This window comes from Brassica napus, chromosome C3 (assembly GCF_020379485.1).
Source record: "Brassica napus cultivar Da-Ae chromosome C3, Da-Ae, whole genome shotgun sequence".
Classification (NCBI taxonomy): Eukaryota; Viridiplantae; Streptophyta; class Magnoliopsida; order Brassicales; family Brassicaceae; genus Brassica; species Brassica napus.
In genome coordinates, this window is record NC_063446.1 from 70,201,909 (window position 1) to 70,221,993 (window position 20,085).

General features: G+C 33.5%; 2 protein-coding genes across 3 annotated transcripts; both read right to left on the reverse strand.

Moving 5' to 3' along the window:
- Positions 1 to 2,312: 2,312 nt before the first annotated feature.
- LOC106356569 (transcription factor bHLH146-like) lies at positions 2,313 to 3,364 on the reverse strand. Its single transcript, XM_013796304.3, has one exon. The coding sequence runs from the start codon at positions 3,028 to 3,030 to the stop codon at positions 2,548 to 2,550; it is 483 nt and encodes a 160-aa protein (XP_013651758.1). The 5' UTR covers positions 3,031 to 3,364; the 3' UTR covers positions 2,313 to 2,547.
- Positions 3,365 to 11,396: 8,032 nt separating this feature from the next.
- LOC106390065 (villin-4) lies at positions 11,397 to 17,703 on the reverse strand. 2 transcript variants are annotated; one of them, XM_013830450.3, is made up of 23 exons: positions 17,417 to 17,700; positions 16,646 to 16,743; positions 16,434 to 16,533; positions 16,282 to 16,350; positions 15,932 to 16,168; positions 15,683 to 15,860; positions 15,475 to 15,607; positions 15,224 to 15,386; positions 14,992 to 15,139; positions 14,646 to 14,902; positions 14,501 to 14,569; positions 14,343 to 14,411; positions 14,109 to 14,246; positions 13,887 to 14,015; positions 13,661 to 13,808; positions 13,563 to 13,573; positions 13,317 to 13,457; positions 13,087 to 13,215; positions 12,935 to 13,000; positions 12,507 to 12,843; positions 12,162 to 12,400; positions 11,937 to 12,084; positions 11,397 to 11,852 (listed from the first exon to the last, which is right to left on the reverse strand). In XM_013830450.3, the coding sequence occupies exons 2-22, from the start codon at positions 16,699 to 16,701 to the stop codon at positions 11,971 to 11,973; spliced, it is 2,931 nt and encodes a 976-aa protein (XP_013685904.1). In that variant the 5' UTR covers positions 16,702 to 16,743; positions 17,417 to 17,700; the 3' UTR covers positions 11,397 to 11,852; positions 11,937 to 11,970. The 2 variants fall into 2 exon arrangements, with proteins under 2 accessions (XP_013685904.1, XP_048606446.1); XM_048750489.1 differs by having other exon boundaries at positions 14,992 to 15,386; positions 17,417 to 17,703.
- Positions 17,704 to 20,085: the final 2,382 nt, after the last annotated feature.

Below are 20,085 nucleotides of genomic sequence, written 5' to 3' on the forward strand. Positions count from 1 at the left end.
CTGATTCACTTTGGTTACTTCTTAGGGATTACCTCTTTTTCTTTCTTTTCTTAATTGTTGGAATCGAATAAAATAAAATAAAAACTGTTTTTTTTTAAGGGAAATTGGACTGTATAGCCATAAAAAAATGATAATTCATTGTCTAACTAATTTTCCCAACATTTATATACACGGCGTTACTTTTCTATAATAATACAATATTGTCCATTCTTCCAACTGATGAAACCTGCAGAGAAATAAATATAAAAAGTTTTAATTAAAATAAAAGTAAAAATATCTTTGGTTACTCTTCCCATCCCATACGTGGTTTCTTCCAAATCTTGTATGTAGAATAGCTGTAACCAACTATTGGTCATTTATTCTATAAAATATGTCATCACTTTTTACATTTGTACACGTCAGCTTATATATCCCACAGTTGTTCTGTAAAAGTACAATTTCTTGTTTCTATTTCATATGAAATATATAGAATCCGAAATAAATAGAATGAAAAATCATTTTTTTTAAATTGGGGTTTATATTCCCAAGTTGGGTTTAGTGATTATTTGATAAGGTTTAGGTTTTAGACGATTGGGCAACAAATTACCACATTCCATGAAGCCATATGCATAGCAACATTTGAGAAAGATGGTAGTCTGTCTTTAGATTGCAATTATATTCCACCTTGTATATTTTATATGCCTCATATAGAATAAGAGTAAATTTGTCAGGCATTTCGAAATGTAGGTTTTGTTTATGGGAAGATTTGAGTTGACATTAGATTAGGGTATATATTTCCGTGTAGGGTATAATGATTAGTGGCTAGGGTTTAGTTTACAATCCCGTGGTCGGTTTAGGGATGAGTTTATGTTTAGTTATGGAAGTTTGGGGTTTACATTGGATTGGAGTTTACATTTCCGTGTAGGGTTTAGTGCTTAGTTGATCGGGTTCAATGATTACTTGATAAAGTTTGAGAAAGATGGTAGATTTTCTTTAGATTGCAACTACATTTTCACCTTGTATTCTATATGACTCACCTTGTATTCTATATGACTCATGTAGAATGGAAATGAATCTGTTTGGCATTTCGAAATTTGGGTTTAGTTTAAGGAAGATTTGAATTGATATTGAATTAGGGTTTACATTTCCGTGTTGGGTCTAGTGCTTAGTTGATAGGGTTCGTTTTATGTACGTTTAGGGTTGCCAGTTGGGTAACAAGACAATGTATAAGTTCAATTCTTCATTACGTTAACATCTGATCTGAAACGCGTACAACTATTATCCACTCACCTCACAGCATACTCTTACATCATATGTGTTAAATACAGTTAGGCTATGCGCTCCGTATAGTTATATGTTTGTTAATAAAGAGTTCATATGCCACAAAAAACACCACGTCGCTTACTTTAAAAATGCAACTAGCCACTTGTTATGAGAAATGACATAACCGGACGAAATGTGTCCAAAGAGTCTGACATTGAATTATTTCAAAATCAATGTTACTCACCTAATTTGTCACTCAAATATGGCTATTTGGCCAATAAGCCCTTTTTTTTTACCTATACAATTTAAAGAATTTGCAAATATATTTAATCCGAATAAAAACATTGACGATAACCTAACCTAATGATTGAGTCAACATTTATCTTTTATCTTTCTTAATCCAAGTATTTTGTTACTCAAATGGTCTCTAAATTTTTTGCATGTTTGGTATTTTATCCTTTCTTTCTTCATCAAATTCCAGGATTATACGAATGAAATATTTATAAAAAATAAAAGTCGGTATTGGATTTACATTTTGTTATAATGAATAAACCATTATTTTTGCATTATTCAAATTAGTAATTTAAAAAAAAACTAATGAATTTTTAAAAAATATATATACATAAGAGAAAAATATTTTTTTATATTGAAAACAATCAACACTATTCTGATGTTTTCATTGAGTTACAGATAAAAGACATTTATTACCATCAAATTTAACACACATTTTATATCAAATAATTTAATTAAGTAGATAAAATTAAACTAATATATAATATCATAAAGTTATTTGTTTGGACAACAGAAACAACTATTGTAAACATGCAAAATATATCTTATCACATATAATTATTTCTCACTTAAAACTTTCTAAAATATGAAAATTATTATTATACATATCTCTTGTAAATACAGACCTAAAACACAAATCACAAAATCATACAAGAAAATAATAATTTATATCACAAATAAAATAGGACGGACCGACTCTAGTTAAAAATATGCATATGCTTGTCAGCTTAAATGACAAGAATATTAAATACACTAAAATAAAGGAATAAAGACACGAGGATTTGTAAATAATAACTTTATTTGGCATCACAACCAATAACAATCAGATGTTGATCGATTTACACAATTGTTTATTCATCTACCATAAGAGAAGAAAATAAAACCACTATAATATTAATACATATGCTCTCGTTCTTAAAGAAAATGAGATAATTAAAACAGACATAGATGACTTTAGTTTAAAGACAAAACATAAAAACAAACTAAAAATTATACAGAGGCTAAAACTAAAATTCAAGTAGTATCTTGAACAATCGACTTAAGAGCAATCGTCTGTAACTCAAGACATTTAATGTAATTGCCAATCTCACTCAACATTTCTTCCACATTCATCTCTTCTCCACCTGGCAAAAGCTTCCGTAGTTCACTCAGTTTCTCCTCTATCTCTCCATCTTCGTCTTCTTTACAGGCTCCTTCTAGAATACGAGCTCCATTGGAAGAAGAACTTGTAGTAGTGGTTGGATTGTTCGAGGAGGATAGCTTCTGTAGCAAGAAACCGCTCCATGCAAATTCTTGAGCAGACAAAGCCAAAGCCTTGTCTACTTCATGCTTCACGGTTAGTTGGTTGATTGGTGAAGGGCTCTTGTCCATGTTGAGCTTCTTGAGTGCAGGAACTAAGTGGCTTGTGTATTTCCTTGTGAAAACTTCACTAGGGGATAGTTCGGTTGGTTCAACAGAGAATAGTCGTTTCTTGTTGTTCATGATTTGCCTCTCCATATGAAAAAGTTACTCTTGTTACAAAGGAAAGTTTAAAGAGAGAAGCTTACATATATAGCAAACTTAGAATATGTGAAAGAGAAAAAGAGAAGAGTGGGTCCTAGGTTTGTTTGTATGTAACATTGGCTGATGATGTAAAAGTAATTTTGTGGAACATATTTTGAAATTCGTTTTCCTTGTATACATATATGAGGTAATATGTTTTCATATACAAGAAAACAAATATGTAATATTTTCTTATAACTATTTCTCAAAAAAAAAAATCTTAAAACTATTGAAAGAATGTAATTAATACCTATATTACAACTAGTATTCATTTATTGTTTTCAAAGTATAAGCGAAAAAGACAAGGATGTAGAATATCACAATAAAGAATATATATATATATATATATATATATATATATTACATGAAGGTAATTATATAGATTCTATATAAGAGAGAAGGCAATATAAAAAAGGTGAGGGGGAAAAAACACATGGAGTCACATGCAAATGCTCTTATTTGGCTGCATCACAACTACCCCTAAGAGAGGTGCTTTGAGAGTCCCTCTTACCATGTGGCTCCATTCCAAGATCAAGACATCAATACAAACCCCACCATCTCTTAATGCCTTCACATGTTCCTCTCTTCATAGCCCTCTCTCACTCTCATACCCACACACTGCACACCACTTGGTATATGTATATATGCATGTGTCCTTGGATTTCCCTAATTTGGATCAAACTAAATCTCCCTCATATATTACATTGGACCCTTGTATTTTTGCACGTGTGATGAATTTGGTTTGGTCAGTATCCAATTTTGTGTTTTGCATTCTTTGGATATAAAATTTGGGATGCAGATGGTTACTTTTTTTGTTTGGATTTTTGCTAGCTAAAAGCAGATGATAACTTTTGCTAGAAATTTGATTATAAATCAATAATAGTAGTTCAACCGGTTATCTGAGGTGCAAAACGTCAAGATACATCCGAATTTGACTTTTATTTGCTACTGTGACTAATGTGGCGTATACAAACTTAATAGTTCAAGTTAAGATAAAACAATGGTCATTAGCTGGATTTTGAATGATTTTTTAAAGGACTTTAGGTATTACTAATACATGTCTTCCATCTTGCGAGATTTACAGAGTATAGTTTATGTTGATAAAAAGGTAACTATATTGAGAATAATTTATTCATATGCTTTTCGTTTTAACTCTATATGCAGAACAATTATTTAGTTCTAACAAAGTAAATATTAAATGAAATGTTCAAATAGTAGTATGAGAAATTACTAAACGTGGTCGGTTGATAGACACTATAATTTGTCTCTTAATCGATAAAACATGCAATACATACACTACTAGCTTTTGATGTTAACAGCAAAAATTGAATGTTCCCTTATTGGTTTTGTTGTGCTCTTTATCCAACCGCAGAAAAAGTCAAGGGTTAGTAGATTATTAATTAAACCACCAAGGAAATCCAAAATTGCTTCTAGCTCTTTTGAATATTAATTCTTATTTTCGTTAGAATGCGATGCTTTCTATTATATTTGACTGCAATCCCATAATCTTTGATTAAACGTGAACAACATGTGTTTACGGTGACCATCTAGATGCGTCGATTACTTTATTCAAATTACCTTATGTATGTATACTAGATTGTTTTTTGGTCAAAACCTTACTTTTATAAAAAGATCATACTCCATCGAAAGAAAATTTGTTTGAAGTATAAAATAACAAAGCAAAGATGGCTAAAACACACACATATAATACCAAGCGACGAACACAGAGATAATAGTAGAACCAACATTCACACAAACAACTAACGTGGAAGAGTCTTTTAACCTGGTGTAAATCACACTAAAAAGTGAAGTGATGCAAAAGGAATCAGAGAGCAGATACAGTGGTTTGAAACACGGGATTGTAATAGCAACTAGTGTTGTTAAGGCAAAAGTGACAAATCGCCAAATCAGTAAGCCGTTAAATAAAACAAATGTCGAAGCATTTGTACTCATTGACACAATGTTATACTAGATTGTTATAAAATAGACATTGAACAATAAACCATATTATCACCAAAGTTTCTTGGAATTTTGCTTAATGGTTTTCAACCTTTAACTATTTCAACAACTCACGTTGAAAACATTGACAGAAATAAATGCATGCTTTCCTCCAATTACACAACCAAGCTAGGTAAAAACAAGAATAGTAACCATTCAATACTAATTAGAGCATGATTAACCCGGATTTTTAATTTATGGTTCTTAATTCATGATTTGACATTTTTTTATATACTTTTCGGTTAAGAACCGGTTCTTAGACCATGATTAATCCGGGGTTTTAGAGTGGAGTTCTTAGCGGAAGTTAAAAAACTGTTTCTTAATTTTTAACTAAAAAAGCTAAGAACCGGTTCTTAGAGTCTTTATTTAAGAACCGGTTCTTAGCTTTTTTAGTTAAAAGTTAAGAAACTGTTTCTTAATTTTTAACTAAAAAAGCTACGAACCGGTTCTTAAAGTCTTTATTTAAGAACCGGTTCTTAGTTTTTTTTAGTTAAAAGTTAAGAAACAATTTCTTAACTTCCGCTAAGAACCTCGGGTTAAAGAGCATGATTATTGGGAGGTTCTTAGGGTGGGGTTCTTAGCAGAATATAAGAACCGTCGTCTCTTAACTTTTAACTAAAAAAACTAAGAACCGTCTCTTAAAACTCTTACTTAAGAACCGGTTCTTAGTTTTTTTAGTTAAAAGTTAAGAGTCAGGTTCTTATATTCCGCTAAGAACTCCACCTTAAAAACCCTTCAATATTTATGCTCTTATATCTATTATTTAAGAACCGGTTCTTAGCTTTTCTTAATTAAAAGCTAAGAAACGATTCTTGACCGAAGCTAAGAACCCTACACTAAGAACCAAGATTAATCATATCCTTATACTAAAAACAATAAGATACAGCGAATACAACCAATGCAACTAATATTTAAATACAGAACTATTATGTCTGAATGAATTAACCACAAACAAATTGTACAAAACTGTCAGAATAAATTTGTAAGGTCTGTAAAGACTGATATCGAATATTGTAAATGGCATATTATGACTTGTTCGTGCTGTTCTTCAATTTTGTTTTCTTTTATATAATAGCATTTTAATTAGTTAAACTATGTAAAAACGTAAGCGATAATGATTAAAAAAGCGGACCCAGATAGAGGAGAAAAGATATGGCTTGGAGTTTGGGAGGGACACATCTCATGTGGGTAGGGTTTGAATTCGAGTGTTTTGTTTTTATTGTTAGTTTGGAGCTTTTTCACCAATGTCCCCGCGTTACCACGTGCACTCAACTCACTAACACTTTTTTCTTACAAAACGTTCGTCTAGATATCTCAAGTGTAATATCCCTTCTTAGTGATCGTGATCAATATTTTAGTATTACGAAGAGTTTACTTCCAAAAGGAGGTTGAATATTAAACTGTGAGATTAGCCTTAGTACTCATGATTTTATATCCAAGAAATTTATGGCAGCCAAGACAGATATGTCCAAAGTTTTCGATAGAGTTGAAAAGAACTATTTGGAAGCCTTATTTTCTTCTCTTGGTTTTGATGACAAATGAATATCTTGGATTATGGCTTGTGTTACTACTGTTAAGTATTCGATCCTTCTTAACGGTCAATTTTTTGGTTTCATTTCTCGAGAACGTGGGCTGAAACAAGAAGACCCCATTTCTCCTTTTTTGTTTGTTCTCTGCACGGAATGTCTTACTCGCATGCTTAATTAAGCCTCAGACAATAGATCTTTGAAAGGTATTCAATTCTCCTTTGAAGGGCCTGCGATTCATCATTTATTTTTTGCGGACGATAGTCTGTTTCTCTTCAAAGCAGAGCTGTCTCAATGCCTTGTCTTTCAAGAGATTTTCAAAAAATATGAAGAAGTCACCAGTCAGATCATTAATCTTGCAAAATCTTCTCTTACTTTTGGGAAGAATATTGAGCCGAGGTTGAAAGAGTAGATTCAAAATACATTAGGAATCTTCTCACAAGGTGGAGCTGGAACTTATTTGGGTCTTCCTGAGTGTTTTAGTGGCTCTAAGGTTGAGCTTCTTAACTATATTCAAGACAAGTTGAAGGGTACAATGTCAGGTTGGTATAGTAAATTTCTTTCTCAAGCAGGGAATGAAATTATTTTGAAGTCTGTAGCTCTAGCAATGCCAATTCATGCTATGAGTTGTTTCAGACTTCCAAAGACGACTTGTAAGAACTTAACATCAGCCATGGATTCTTTTTGGTGGTGTTCTCATGAAGACAAATGAAAAATACATTGGCTTAGTTGGGATAAGCTTTGTGTTCCTAAAGATCGTGGAGGAATGAGTTTTAAAGATATAGAAATCTTTAATCAAGCTCTTCTGGCTAAACAAGCTTGGAGGATCCTTGCATCTCCTTCTTTACTTCTCAGTAGATTTTTAAAAAGCAAATATTTCTCTGAGAAGGATTTTTTAAATGCTCCTTTAGGATCTAGACCTTCTTTTGCTTGGAGGAGTATTTTATTTGGCAGAGATTTGTTAGTTAAAGGTCTCAGACACATGGTTGGAGATGGCAAATCTCTTTCAGTCTGGTTTTACCCTTGGTTAGTGGATGGTGATAGGATGCGTATCCCGCTTATGAAGAATATTCTTATTGATTTAAATCTTCGAGTAAGTGATCTTCTTCTGGATAACTCTCATCACTGGAACCTCAGCTTGCTGAATGATCTCTTTTACCCTCCAGACATAGAGATCATCCTCAAAATCAAGCCTGTTATCTCATCACCGGATTTCTTCATTTGGAACCACACACGTTCTGGAGAGTATGCGGTAAGATCAGGTTACTGGCTTGCTGAAAAAGAAGCCAATAAAATGCTTTGGTAGCAGGAAGTATGTTACCATCTTTGAATGGTATTAAGGATTGTATCTGGTCTCTCAATACTGCTCCAAAAATTATAATCTTTCTTTGGAAAGTTATCAGTGGAGCTTTTCCAGTTGCGGACAATCTCACGGATCGAGGTATGAAAATTGATACTAGATGCCAAATCTGTGGTTTGGAGGGTGAATCCTTAAATCATGTCCTATTTTCTTGCACCATTGCGAGGCAAACTTGGGCAAATAGTTGTTTCTCGCATCCTCCAAATGGATTTGATTCTTCCTCAGTCTACTCCAACATCTTCTATGTTTTAAATACAAGGAACAATCTCCTCATTCCTGAACACATTAGAAGAAGTGGCCCTTGGATCATTTGGTCTATCTGGAAGAACCGAAATTCTTTTCTCTTTGAAGGAAAAATTTCTCTAGGATCCACGTTTATTAAGGCTATTTTTGAGGAACTGGAACATTGGTTCTTCATCAAGGATGCTGATCTTCAAGCAAAAGCCATTGATCTTGCAAGGAAAAAAAAATTACTTTTGGTTGGAAACCTCCTCCAAAACCTTGGCTAAAATGTGATATAGCCTCTGCTTGGGACAAAGATAAGCTTCAGAGTGGAGCCACCTGGATTCTCCGAAATAGCGATGGAAAAGTTGTTATCAATGGTAGGAGATCTTTTGTTGGAATCAATAGTAAAATTGAATCATCGTTTCAAAGTTGGAGCTGGGCTTTAGAGAGTATGAAGAATCTCCATTTTAATGCTATCATATTTGCTAGTGATGACCAGGATCTTATTAGTGCAGTTTCCAAACCATCAGCATGGTCTTCACTCAAGTTCTACTCCTTCCATTTGTTATCTTGGCTACAACATATTGTTGATTGGAAAGTTCATTTTCACTCTCATCAACACATTATTGGTGCAAAGCTTATAGCTAGAAGTGTGATTAAGGAGGAACTTTTTCAATCTTATATTGCTGTCGGTTTTCCATCTTGGCTTAGCCATCTTTTGTTTAAGATTAGATTGTTGGTGTTCCTCTGTTTTCCATTGAAACTAGCTCTGTAATCACTTTCATCAATTCAGTAATAGTGTCTTAAAAAAAAAATAAACCGTGAGATTACAACAAGACATAAACAACTGATATATAATGATTTTTATACTTCTTTCCCTTTCCCGACCATTTTGCATTACCATGTGTCCCCCTTTTTTTTATCGTATACTGTTACTGTTGTTTTATAGATAGTGTTTAGATTTGTTGATTTGTATTTTATTTTTCTGTAAACTATTTGTTGATTTGTTTCCGTCCATATTGGTAAACATTGATTTATATATATGTACGTTAGTTATAAATATGTTAACTTGTTTTGGTGGGTTTTCTAGCTAGTTTAGTGTTTTATACTAGTTATTTGTTTCAATGTTTGAAACTAGTCATTGATAACACAAGCTTACATTTCTAACTAAAAACAAGAGATAAGAGATATATATTTTGCAGCAGATGACATAATGTTCCGAAATAATAAAAAAGGAAGCAAAATAATTATAATGACAAACCTTTTTAGCAAGAACTTCTATATATATTAGTCAAAAAAAAAAAAAAAGAACTTCTATATATACAAAAAAAAATTTGGCAGTACAAATAATGAAATAAAAAAATTAGAAAAGAACAAGGAAAACACAGTTAAGATTTACTTATGTTTGGTAGGAATTGCAACTACGAGTCTCATCCTCCTTCACATCTTTTCCTCATTTTAACTCTTTTCTCTTTTCTCTTAACATGTATAGTAAAGTAACATGGAAGTTTTTTTGTTTTGCCCAAAAGGAACTAAATTATACAAAAAAAAACAAATAAGAGATTTGGGTTTTCTGAGTAAAAAGAAAAGATTTGTTTTCTCTTTTGTTCTGGTCGATCTATGAAAATATCAACATGCTAGTGTTTTGGTCGGTCAATCAAAATATCAACATGCTAGTGGGCTTGACAAGATCCTGTGAAGATAATAAACAAACTAGTCTTGCACGAAATCAATATTATATATATAAATTATTTTATGTATTAAATATTTTTACATATTATAAAATAATAAATATATATTAAATAATTAAAAGTTAGTGACTATTAAATATATAATTAAATTGATGCGAACATATAAATTAATTTTATTAATCCAAAAAATATTTTCTTTTATATTTGATAGGATATATAATTAAATTTAAATGATACCAACATAGATAATATATTTTAGTATATTTTTAATATTAATGTCTATTAAATGATGATTTTTACTCATATAGTTTTTTTGATCATTTGTTTTTTTTATAGAAAAAAATTTCAATTACTGATAACAAAATTTTCATTGTGGGAATAATAGTTTTAGTAATTTATAATTTAAAAAAAAAAATAAGTTGTCAATGAGCGTTCAAAACTTTTATCAAAAAAATTGTTCAAAGTAAATTTTGAAACTAAAATATTGTATTTTATATGGTTTATAGTTTAATTTAAAACGATATATATTAATCTAAATAATTAATTAAATTAGACTTTTTACTTATATAATTTCTGTAATCATTTGTATTTTGTCATAATAAAAATTTTAAACTATGGATCATAAAATTTGAATGTGAGATTTTTAACAATTTTAGTAATTTATAGACATTTGTAAAAATTCAAAATATAACATATACATAAAAAATCTAAATTTTTATTATACGGTTATTGTGGTTGTTTAATTTGTTTAATAGTTTAAAATTAAACAAATATGATAGAAGATGCACTATTTTTTTATCAAATCTTTATTATTCAAAATCATTAATTGTCATATATACTTTAGCCACATTAGGCAATTCCGTAAATTTTATTTAAGGAAATAATAAAATACATTAATGATGAATTTATTGTTAGTTTAATAAAAAGCTTATTATATAATTAGATGGACCAACATATTTTTCTAATGATTCTAAAAATCATCCTAGTGATGACACATGACTACAAAAAAGAGTTGTAATGCTTCTCAGATACTCCCTCTGTTTCATATTAAGTGTCACTTTAGCTCATTTTTTTTTGTTTTACAAAGAGTGTCATTTTACAATACTAATGTAATTTATACAACCTTTCAGCTCAAAATTAATTGCAAAATGCATTGATTTTATAAATAAATGAATTTATCTAAAATACTATTGGTTAGATATGTGATATTAATGAAAACATAAATGCATTTTAATGAATTCTTTAATATGTGTGAAAAATGCCTAAGTGATACTCTTTATGAAACGGAAGGAGTAATATATAGGGGATATATAAATAACTATAAATTAGATAACTAGACGTAGTTATTATCTACATTATAAATTTCACTCCGCTGTTTAAGAGTTAACCAATTGCGAGTCTAACCTTCAGTTACAAGCACAAGTGGTTTTACTATAGTAACCAATTTATATATAAGAGCACACCTCAAGTCAACAAGCAGTATTTCTGTAACTATGATAAAGTTATTTAATTGTAATAACCTGAAATTAAACAAGCATTTAATATAACGTAACACAATTTAGTTTGTAAACTTTTCTGTACACACAAAAAACACCCAGTTCTCAACTTCTACGGTCTCTATTTGTTTCAATAAAATCTCTATTTTGCAACCAAATTTCCTTAATTTGGTAGCAAAATAACCCCAAGAATAAATAAATCAAAGACTCAAGGCCAAACCCTGTGACCTGAGTAAGAAACAAACTAACCTCAACCCATCACTTAAAAAAATAAAAAAAAGGAGAAATTTGGAAGAGAGACAAACAAGTAGATGATGAAAGCAAAGGTGAAAGATTGAAGGAGAAAAAAGAAGGAAAATAAAACTGATTTGGGTTGTTTTTTTTAAACAAGCCATGAAGAAATGTTATTAAGCCTCTCATGGGGAGCAGAAACAGCTTAAAATGCACTGACACTGTCCCTCGAATCTTCTCCTCTTAATAGCTGAAGCAAAGAAAGAAAAACCACAAACAAAACTTCAATTTCTATGTCTGAATAGATGTTTTATGTTCTGTGTTTGTGTGTTACCGCGCGTTTGATGGAGAAGAAGAAGGATCATATCTCAGAAGAGTTGAACAGCCATCTTGAATTTGTTTTGTTTCCATTTAGGCAGCTTGTAGAAAGCTTCTTTAGTCATACCAAACTTCTCTTTGAACTCCTCTGATGAAAGGTAAGCCTATAACAGAGACCAAGAACAGTAAAAATCTTCTTTCCATAGAAAACTTTATCACTTGTTTGTTGGTATGAACATACCTCTCTCCTTGTTACATCAATGTCTGAGACAGGATCAGATGAAGTTGTCTTGAGACGTTCATATGGGTGAGCTGGTAAGTCTTCTTCATCTTCCACTCCTTCTTTAGCATCTTCTTGAATCGTCAGAGATCCTATCCTGCTGCTCATTGATTTCTCCTCCTCGTTCTCATTTTCCTTCTTCTCTTCCTTCCCTTTTGAGTTGGATTCCATAGCTGGAGACTCAGGTGTCTTTGGGCTCGCTTCATGCACAATAAAGCTCAAAAATGTCAACAATACACAAGCAACACACAAAAGAATAGAGATGAGAATCTCTAAACCAATAATAAATGAAAAGATTGACACTACCTTTGGGTGGTTTTGAAACTGAAGGTTCTTGGGGAGGTGTTTTTAACCGTTGTTCGAAAAGGGCACTACGAGAAGAAATGGCTGAAGACTTGGGAGCAAGCTTTGATGAATCAGGAGTGACAGATCTGGGGTAAAGTTTTCTAACTACTGGCGGAGGAGTTGAGAGGTTTCTTGCATTTTGGCTCTCAAATGTTGCTGCCAGTGCATTGAACGCTGGAGATCTTCCCCTCACGCGAACCCTCTCTGGACTAAACGACATGCTTCTTGTCCGCTGCTGGGACTTGTCAGGAACGCTGGCTCGTCCACTATATGAAGCTGGAGTTCGCCGTTTCGGCTTCTACTCATCAAAAAACAACAGAAGAGATAAATAAGAAAACATTTTCAGAAGAAGAATCAATTAAAAGGAAAAGCATGAGGAGTGTCATTACTTCTGCAACTGGAGTTCCACCATTTTTGACAATTCTGAGTTTTCTTTGGAATGAGTTTCCATGCATCTGCAAAACAAAACAAAACAAAACAAGAATGTTTTAACACTTTGTTTTACTTCTAATAGATACCAATTGAAGTGTTCAATACTTACAGCTGATTTAGAGGAATCCCAAGAAGTGAAAAACCGGGTGAAGAAACTTGGCTCACCACCTTCCATGATCACATATATAGGAGCTTCAGGGGATAACTTTTCCAGGAGAGAATCTTTCTCTATGAATTTCTAAAAGAAACAAAAGGTATACTTGAGAAACTTATCTGTAAGACTAATACTTTCAAAAGTTAGGGAATGAAAGTGTTTGCAATGTATCTCATAAATCTGACCTCTCCAATAGTTAACGCTAGCAACTTGTTCTTGGGGGCTACTTCTTGGCCAACCCAGACAAAGATCTCTGAGTGACAGTCAACAATAAATATATCTTCGGTCATCAAGTCATCCTGAGTGAAGTTATATATCTCTGTCACCTGCCAAATGATTACAAAGAGCCACATGCCAAAGCATTCTCCAATCATGCTTGCATAAAGTCTTTATAGATAAATGTAGATTTTGAAAGTTCAAGGCAAACGCACCTTCAGAATGTCTGAAAAGAAAAAAGAGACAGAGTCATTGTGTGCATATATCAGCTTAGGATTAAAACATTTATGAACAAATATATGATTTTCTGTACCTTTAGTGAACGAGCAAGAGAACAAGTGAGGGTCACTCTCTGGTTCTTTTGTGAGCTTTTGGCTCCTATATTCGCTTTTGCCTCCTAATAACTCCCAGAACTGTTCTGATTCTGAACCTTCCTTTTGTGCTCTAGTCTGAAGGTTTGGCTGAACAGAAAGAAATAAACATAACAGATGCATTTGTGAGTCTTATGCTTATAGCAATTAAAGAGAAACTTATCTTACCTTAATAAGATCAAGCTGTCTCTCAACGAGTTCCTGGTCAGTTGAGGTTGCTAGATTCCCAATCCAAGTAAAGACAGAAGAATCATTATGTAGTATGTAACAGTATGAGGAGTTCAATGATGAAGCAACCTGTTAGTATGTAGTTGTGACCTCAGAATGGTTCTCACTTCGGTATGGTTTCTAAAGGTTTTATAGGATGGAGAATGAGAAAATGAGATATACCGGGTCAACTTGTATGGCTTGCATATTCTCCGGACCAGACCCTTGAATGCGGAATAGAGCAAGACCATTCTCATTGTATGTATCATCATCAACTTCTTTCTCTGCTATATATTTCTTATATCCACTGCTAATACCACCCTGTAATGATTCAATCAAAATCAGCAGATATGTTTATAAACAAGAACATGGTTTGTTAAAACTAAACTGCAGAATGAAACTACATTTTCGCCAAACCTTAAAAACTATAAAGCTTTGCATAATCACAAAGAACTGAAGAGGTTCTTTTCCTTCATAGATGCGAGCCTAAAGACATGAGAATGAAAATATTCAGAAAAAAAAGATAAAGCCAACAGCATAGACTTTTGGAATGACTGCAGATGGATATAGATTACTTGAGCTGGCACAAACTTCATTGTCTCAACCATTTTGCTCGCCATAGAGACTGCAGAAGCTCTTTCTTCCTACACGTATGATCACAAACAGAATATATGTGACAGGAACATGCGAGATCTTGCTTTTGTTAACTGGAGAGCTCACCTCCACACTTTGCTTGCCGAACCAAGTTCCTATAAGAACTTCTTCCTTTTCTTCTCCAGGATAAGAGTACTGGAAAACATAGCAATCTCCACTGTAGAACTTCGAATGATCAGCAGCTTGAAGAAGAATCTTTTCCTGACCATTCACACGCCAAACCTGCAGATTCCCCGTGCAATCAATGAAAGCTTGAGGCTCTTCTTTAGGTGGAGCAGCTTTCATCAGGCCTCTCACATTCACTCCTTGCCGTTGCAAAAGTGCTACAAAACATTCAATAACGATAAAACATTTTCAGCTGCTAGTAAATATTTAGAGTCATTATCTAAATTTTGAATATAAATTTACTGACCAGCAACTCTGCCTCTACCATCCTCTGACACGGTTGTATTAGTTTCTTGAGTCCAGGTATCAAACTTTGATCTAAATGTCACGGTTTCAAACCCCTCTATTATCCGGATCATTTGCGATTTGGGTCGTTCAGATGAACGAATCATTTCCTGCATGATTCTTCTAACATCAGCATACCCACAACAAAGAGATTGTAAGACTTTCTTTAGATTTGATAAAGAAAAAAAACTTACTTCTGCTGCTCCACTTGCAACTTTTCTATCATCAAGAGATGTGGTTCTACCCATCCAAACAAACACTTCGAGTCCACAATCAAGAATGTAACACTTGCTTGTATCCAGCATCTCTCTTTTCAAAGAATCTCCTTCAACAGGATTTGCTTGTCCCTTCTCCACACTTCATTTTCAGATAAGAAAACTGTGTTCAGTTGAAGCATTATGGGGTTCAAATTATATGAATTATTACAACAAGAAGATGATATTACCAAAATAATTGTGTGATATCTGAAGTGTAAGTTTTGTCTTCATCATTAGCTGTTTTTCTAGGTAGAGGAGCGAAACCACCAAAGAAACCCCAAAACTCTCCACTCTCAGCATCAGCCATAAGTCTCCCATCCTCTGCAAATGAAACACATATGCAAATTAGAAAGCAAAAGAGATAGTGAAGATAGTTAAACCGATGGGCTCACTAACCAACGGTAGCAACTTCACATGTGCCATCATGGTAAGTATCTTTGATGTATTGAACCACTTCCAATGCTTTTGCTCTCTCTTGGATACTTGAATTTGATCCATTGAACTGAAAAATCTTTGACTTTGTGTCAAGAATGTAAATGTCGTCATGGTTTAAAGAACTCCTAGCAAACGGGACCTGTGAAAGATTCAGACCGTTAGTGTGTGGCCGACCACAAAGTGAGATCAAAGGAGCAATGTGAGGCTTGCCTCTTTGACATGAACAACATGTTTTCCTCTGCAGACGAACAAGCGGGTGATATGCTCTTCAGCTTCCACGTGTTTGAATCCTGAAGCTACACCACCTTCTTGAGGTATGATACATGGCTTAAAGTACGACAAGAATTTCTCGGTTTCGTGGGCTTGAACTTCCCGATACTGAACTGCACGACCTCCTAGAGCTGCATCTAATTCAACCGTCTTAACTGCAGCAGTCCCAGCTTCATCCTAGTTTTTTTTTTTTTTTTTTTTTTTAAAAAAACGAGCATCATCTCTCAAAAGTTCTCTGTTCATTCTACTAAACGAAGAAGAGATAAGTGAATGTTAAAAGAGTGCTTTACCTGAGAGGTATCTTTACCAAGCCAGTAATGGATATCATGGCGCAATGCACCTGTTTTCAACGCCGTTGTCTGATCACCAGGAGTAGAATACTTCAGCCAAGCCCGAGTAAAACGGCCGTAAGAAAAGTAGTTGCTAAGCCCTTAGTAGTTACCTTCAATACTATGTAAGAGTCTCCGGTGAAAAACTTGCCAATGGAGGACTTAGGAATGGGTGTAGGGCTGAAATTCTCTATACGCCATACCTCAATGCCGCTAAAGTTACCGTTAAGAAGAACATCATGTAGAGATCAAAACAAAACAAAAAAAATCAAAAATCAAAGGAGCTAAAGAAGACTAGAGTAAGAGATTCTAGTATGAAGGATACGCTTTTTGTCCAGCTCCTTGGAAAGCTGGATCCAAATCTCTCATTGAAACAGACATGCTTTAGCAGTCTTTACCACTCTTTCAGAGAACACTAACAACCTACGAGGCAACCATCAACTAAGGGTAAATAAAAGTATTCAAGAATCTACAAAAATGCAAACCAGTTCAATCAAGAACAATCCAAGAACACATTTCATCTCAGACAAAAACCAAACTAAAGCTGAAGAAACTAATATTGATTGGATTCAGCTGATGAATAGAAGAGAAACCAGAAACAAAGTGCTGTGATGAATTGAAATATATACAACTTCAGAATCCAAACCGGTCAGCATCATCTCAAGTCAAACATCAGTCAAAAATGTAAAGGCGTTATCTCTCAGGTAATCCCAAAAAGCAAGAAACTCTCAAATTTATGTTACATTGGAAATAGAGAGTTCATGTAATTTTGCAATTCCCCAGACAAAACAAACAGATGAAACCAAGGCAGAGAGACCCCACCTGAGGGGAAAAAAAAAAGGAAGAACCTTTCTATTCAAACATCATCATATCTCTCACCAAACCCAACATCTCCATCATCATCATCATCATCATCAGAAAGGTCAAGAATTTATAACTCTACAAATCCATTTCACTAATTAAACTAAACATTTGCAAGAACCATATACTCCCCCAGTCAGATCACTACAACTCTTTGGAATAAGCTAAATCTACAACAGAACCCAGAAACTGAAAAGTTTCAGAGACAAGATTAAAACATGGAATATGTACTTACCTACGCTATTCAGCTCCAAGCCCAGATCCAATCTGATGAGAAATAATTGCAAAAAAATATACAATCTTTTTAGTCAAAGTTGTTTCCTTTCAATAGGAGAAGACGCAAGAGATGAACAGAGCAGAGGAAAAAGAAAGAGAGAGAGAGAGAGAGAGAGAGAGAGAGAGAGAGAGAGAGAATTGAAAGCTTTATCTAGAGAGAGAAGCTGATTAACAATCGAAGTCTTTTAGAGAGAGAAAGTAACAATTTTTAAGAGAGAGAGAGAGGTTGGAGGGAATGATGAGAAGCCAGGCGTGCTTATCACTAACTCACAAGACAAACCACATCACCCTTGTTAAAACTCTTTTGATTCTTCACCCAAAAAAAGAAAAAAAAAACAGAGTAGTCAACAAAAAAAAAGATTAGACCTTCGTTGCAAGACGTAAATTTAATTTTTTTTTTAATTCATCAATGTCTTAATTCAGGTTTAGACACACAAAAATGCCAGCAAATTTTTAATCTTTTTGTAATGAAAAATAATTAATTTAAATGTGTTTTTTTAGAGTTTGGAACTAAAAACCATTAACTCTCCATTTATGTAACTATTCACTAATAAAATTGGTCACATCTCCTTTTTTTATTTATTCTTTTCCTTTTAGAGGTAAGAAGTTAGATTATTTCCATCAAGTTTATATTTTCAGACTTTATACTCTTAGAATTAGGTCTGGGACGGATCGGATATCCGGACAATTTTAAGGTATCCGGATCCGGATCCGGATCCTTATCCGACGGATCCATAATTTTAATATCTTTATCCGGATCCGGGGTTCTCGGATATCTAGGTGTCAAATATCCTTCTAAAAATTGTAATATCCGGCGGATATCCGGATCCGGATTTGAATCCTTAAAATAAATAAAAAATAATATTAATATATATATAAAATATTAACAATAAATTTTTTTAAAAGTATATATAATGTCTTTAATTATTTCTATGTATAATATTACAAAATTTACATAAAATTTATATATACTATTATAAAAATGAAAATATATTAAATAAAATTAATTTATATATATATATTACTATTTTTGAAATATTTATTAATAAAACTTACGTATCCGGATATCTAGACTTAAAAATTAAGATATCCGGATCCGGATCCAACTTTGACGGATCCAATATTTTACTATCCGGATCCGGATTCGGTCCCTCCAGATATCTGGATTTTCGGATCGAATCTCGGATCGAATCCGGATCTTGGATAAAAGTCTCAGGCCTACTTAAAATGCCGTTACTAAATAGGGAAGCTGAGTAAAGTTGATGTATGAAACGTCTAATATTAATCATAAGTTCCTAACATCAGAATTAAGCACTAAAATAAAACACATGCACAAAAAAATAGAAGAACAAAACAAAAAGTACTATTACTGTAACATCTGAGTTTGATATATAAAAATGTTTAAGAGAATTGATTTAGGTATCTATGTCACTAAAGTTGACTTACCTTTTCCGGAGCACATCCAGGAAGAACTCCAGAGTTAAGCGTACTTGAGCTGGAGTAGTGAAAGGATGAGTGATCTATCGGAAAGTGATTTGCGATAGTGTGCGAGTGAGGCCAAAGCACGGAAAAATGTCGAGAGGTGATTGCAGGGACAATAAACAATGATTTCGAGGCTTGGAAAATTTAACAGAACAGGAACGGGATGGGGCCCACAGGTCGAGAGAGCGGGCGTGAGCGGTCCATTAGCTGTGGGCGGTCGGGGCGTTACAAGTGGTATCAGAGCTGGTTAGCCATCTTGGTTCTGATCCGAGAGACGTTTTGAGACATGTCGTGGGGCGCAACGTGGGCGTTGCGTTCTTTGAGAGGGGGTGAATTGTAACATCCCGAGTTGTGATATATGAAAAGACTTAAGAAAATTGATTTGGCTACCTATGTCACCAAAGTTGACTTACCTTTTCCGGAGCACATCCAGAAAGAGCTCCAGAGTTAAGCGTGCTTGAGCTGGAGTAGTGAAAATATGGATGACCTATCGGGAAGTGATTCGTGATAGCGTGCGAGTGATGCCAAAACACGGGAAAATGTCGAGTGGTGATTGCAGTATCAGTAAACAATGATTTCGAGCCTTCAAAAAATTGACGAACCAACCACTGTAATGGGATGGGATCCACGGGCTGAGAGAGCGGGCGTGGGTGATCCACTAGCTTAAGGCGGTCGAGGCGTTACAATTACCTTCGGCTGTTTATCCTACTTTTCTCTCTCTCTCTATTGCCGGTCTTGGTTAATAAGTATAATCTTAGGGGGGTGTATTCAACTAAGAGTTTCAGATGATTTGTATTAAAATGACAAATCCAGTGTTATTCAAATGAGGATTTTAAAAAATACTTTCAAATCCAGTGTTATTAAACTTGTCATTTTAACAAACACTCTGAAATCCACTGTTATTGAACAAAATTTAAGTTGGAGATTTTAGAATGCTTTAAATGTTTTTAGGGTGTTTGAGAGAGATTTCTTAGTTATAAAAATAAAAATTTAAATCCCATGATTTTAGATGAGATTCTAGAGTTATTTAAAAAAAATCACACCAAATTCTAAGTAGGGGTTATTGGTTGTTGTATTTTAATGGATTTGAAAATCCGAACTAAATCTAGTGTTATTGGTTCTGTGATTTTCAAATCTGTATTAAAA

What these genes read in the sequence shown, in the direction of transcription:
- LOC106390065 (XM_048750489.1), bottom strand. Translation starts at nt 16,701, where the DNA reads ATGTCTGTTTCAATGAGAGATTTGGATCCAGCTTTCCAAGGAGCTGGA. An exon ending in CAAGGAGCTGGACAAAAAGC is followed by an intron (nt 16,534 to 16,645) that starts GTATCCTTCATA and finishes CGGTAACTTTAG; the next exon opens with CGGCATTGAGGTATGGCGTA. An exon ending in AGTTTCAAAACCACCCAAAG is followed by an intron (nt 12,401 to 12,506) that starts GTAGTGTCAATC and finishes TTGTGCATGAAG; the next exon opens with CGAGCCCAAAGACACCTGAG.
- LOC106356569 (XM_013796304.3), bottom strand. Translation starts at nt 3,030, where the DNA reads ATGGAGAGGCAAATCATGAACAACAAGAAACGACTATTCTCTGTTGAA.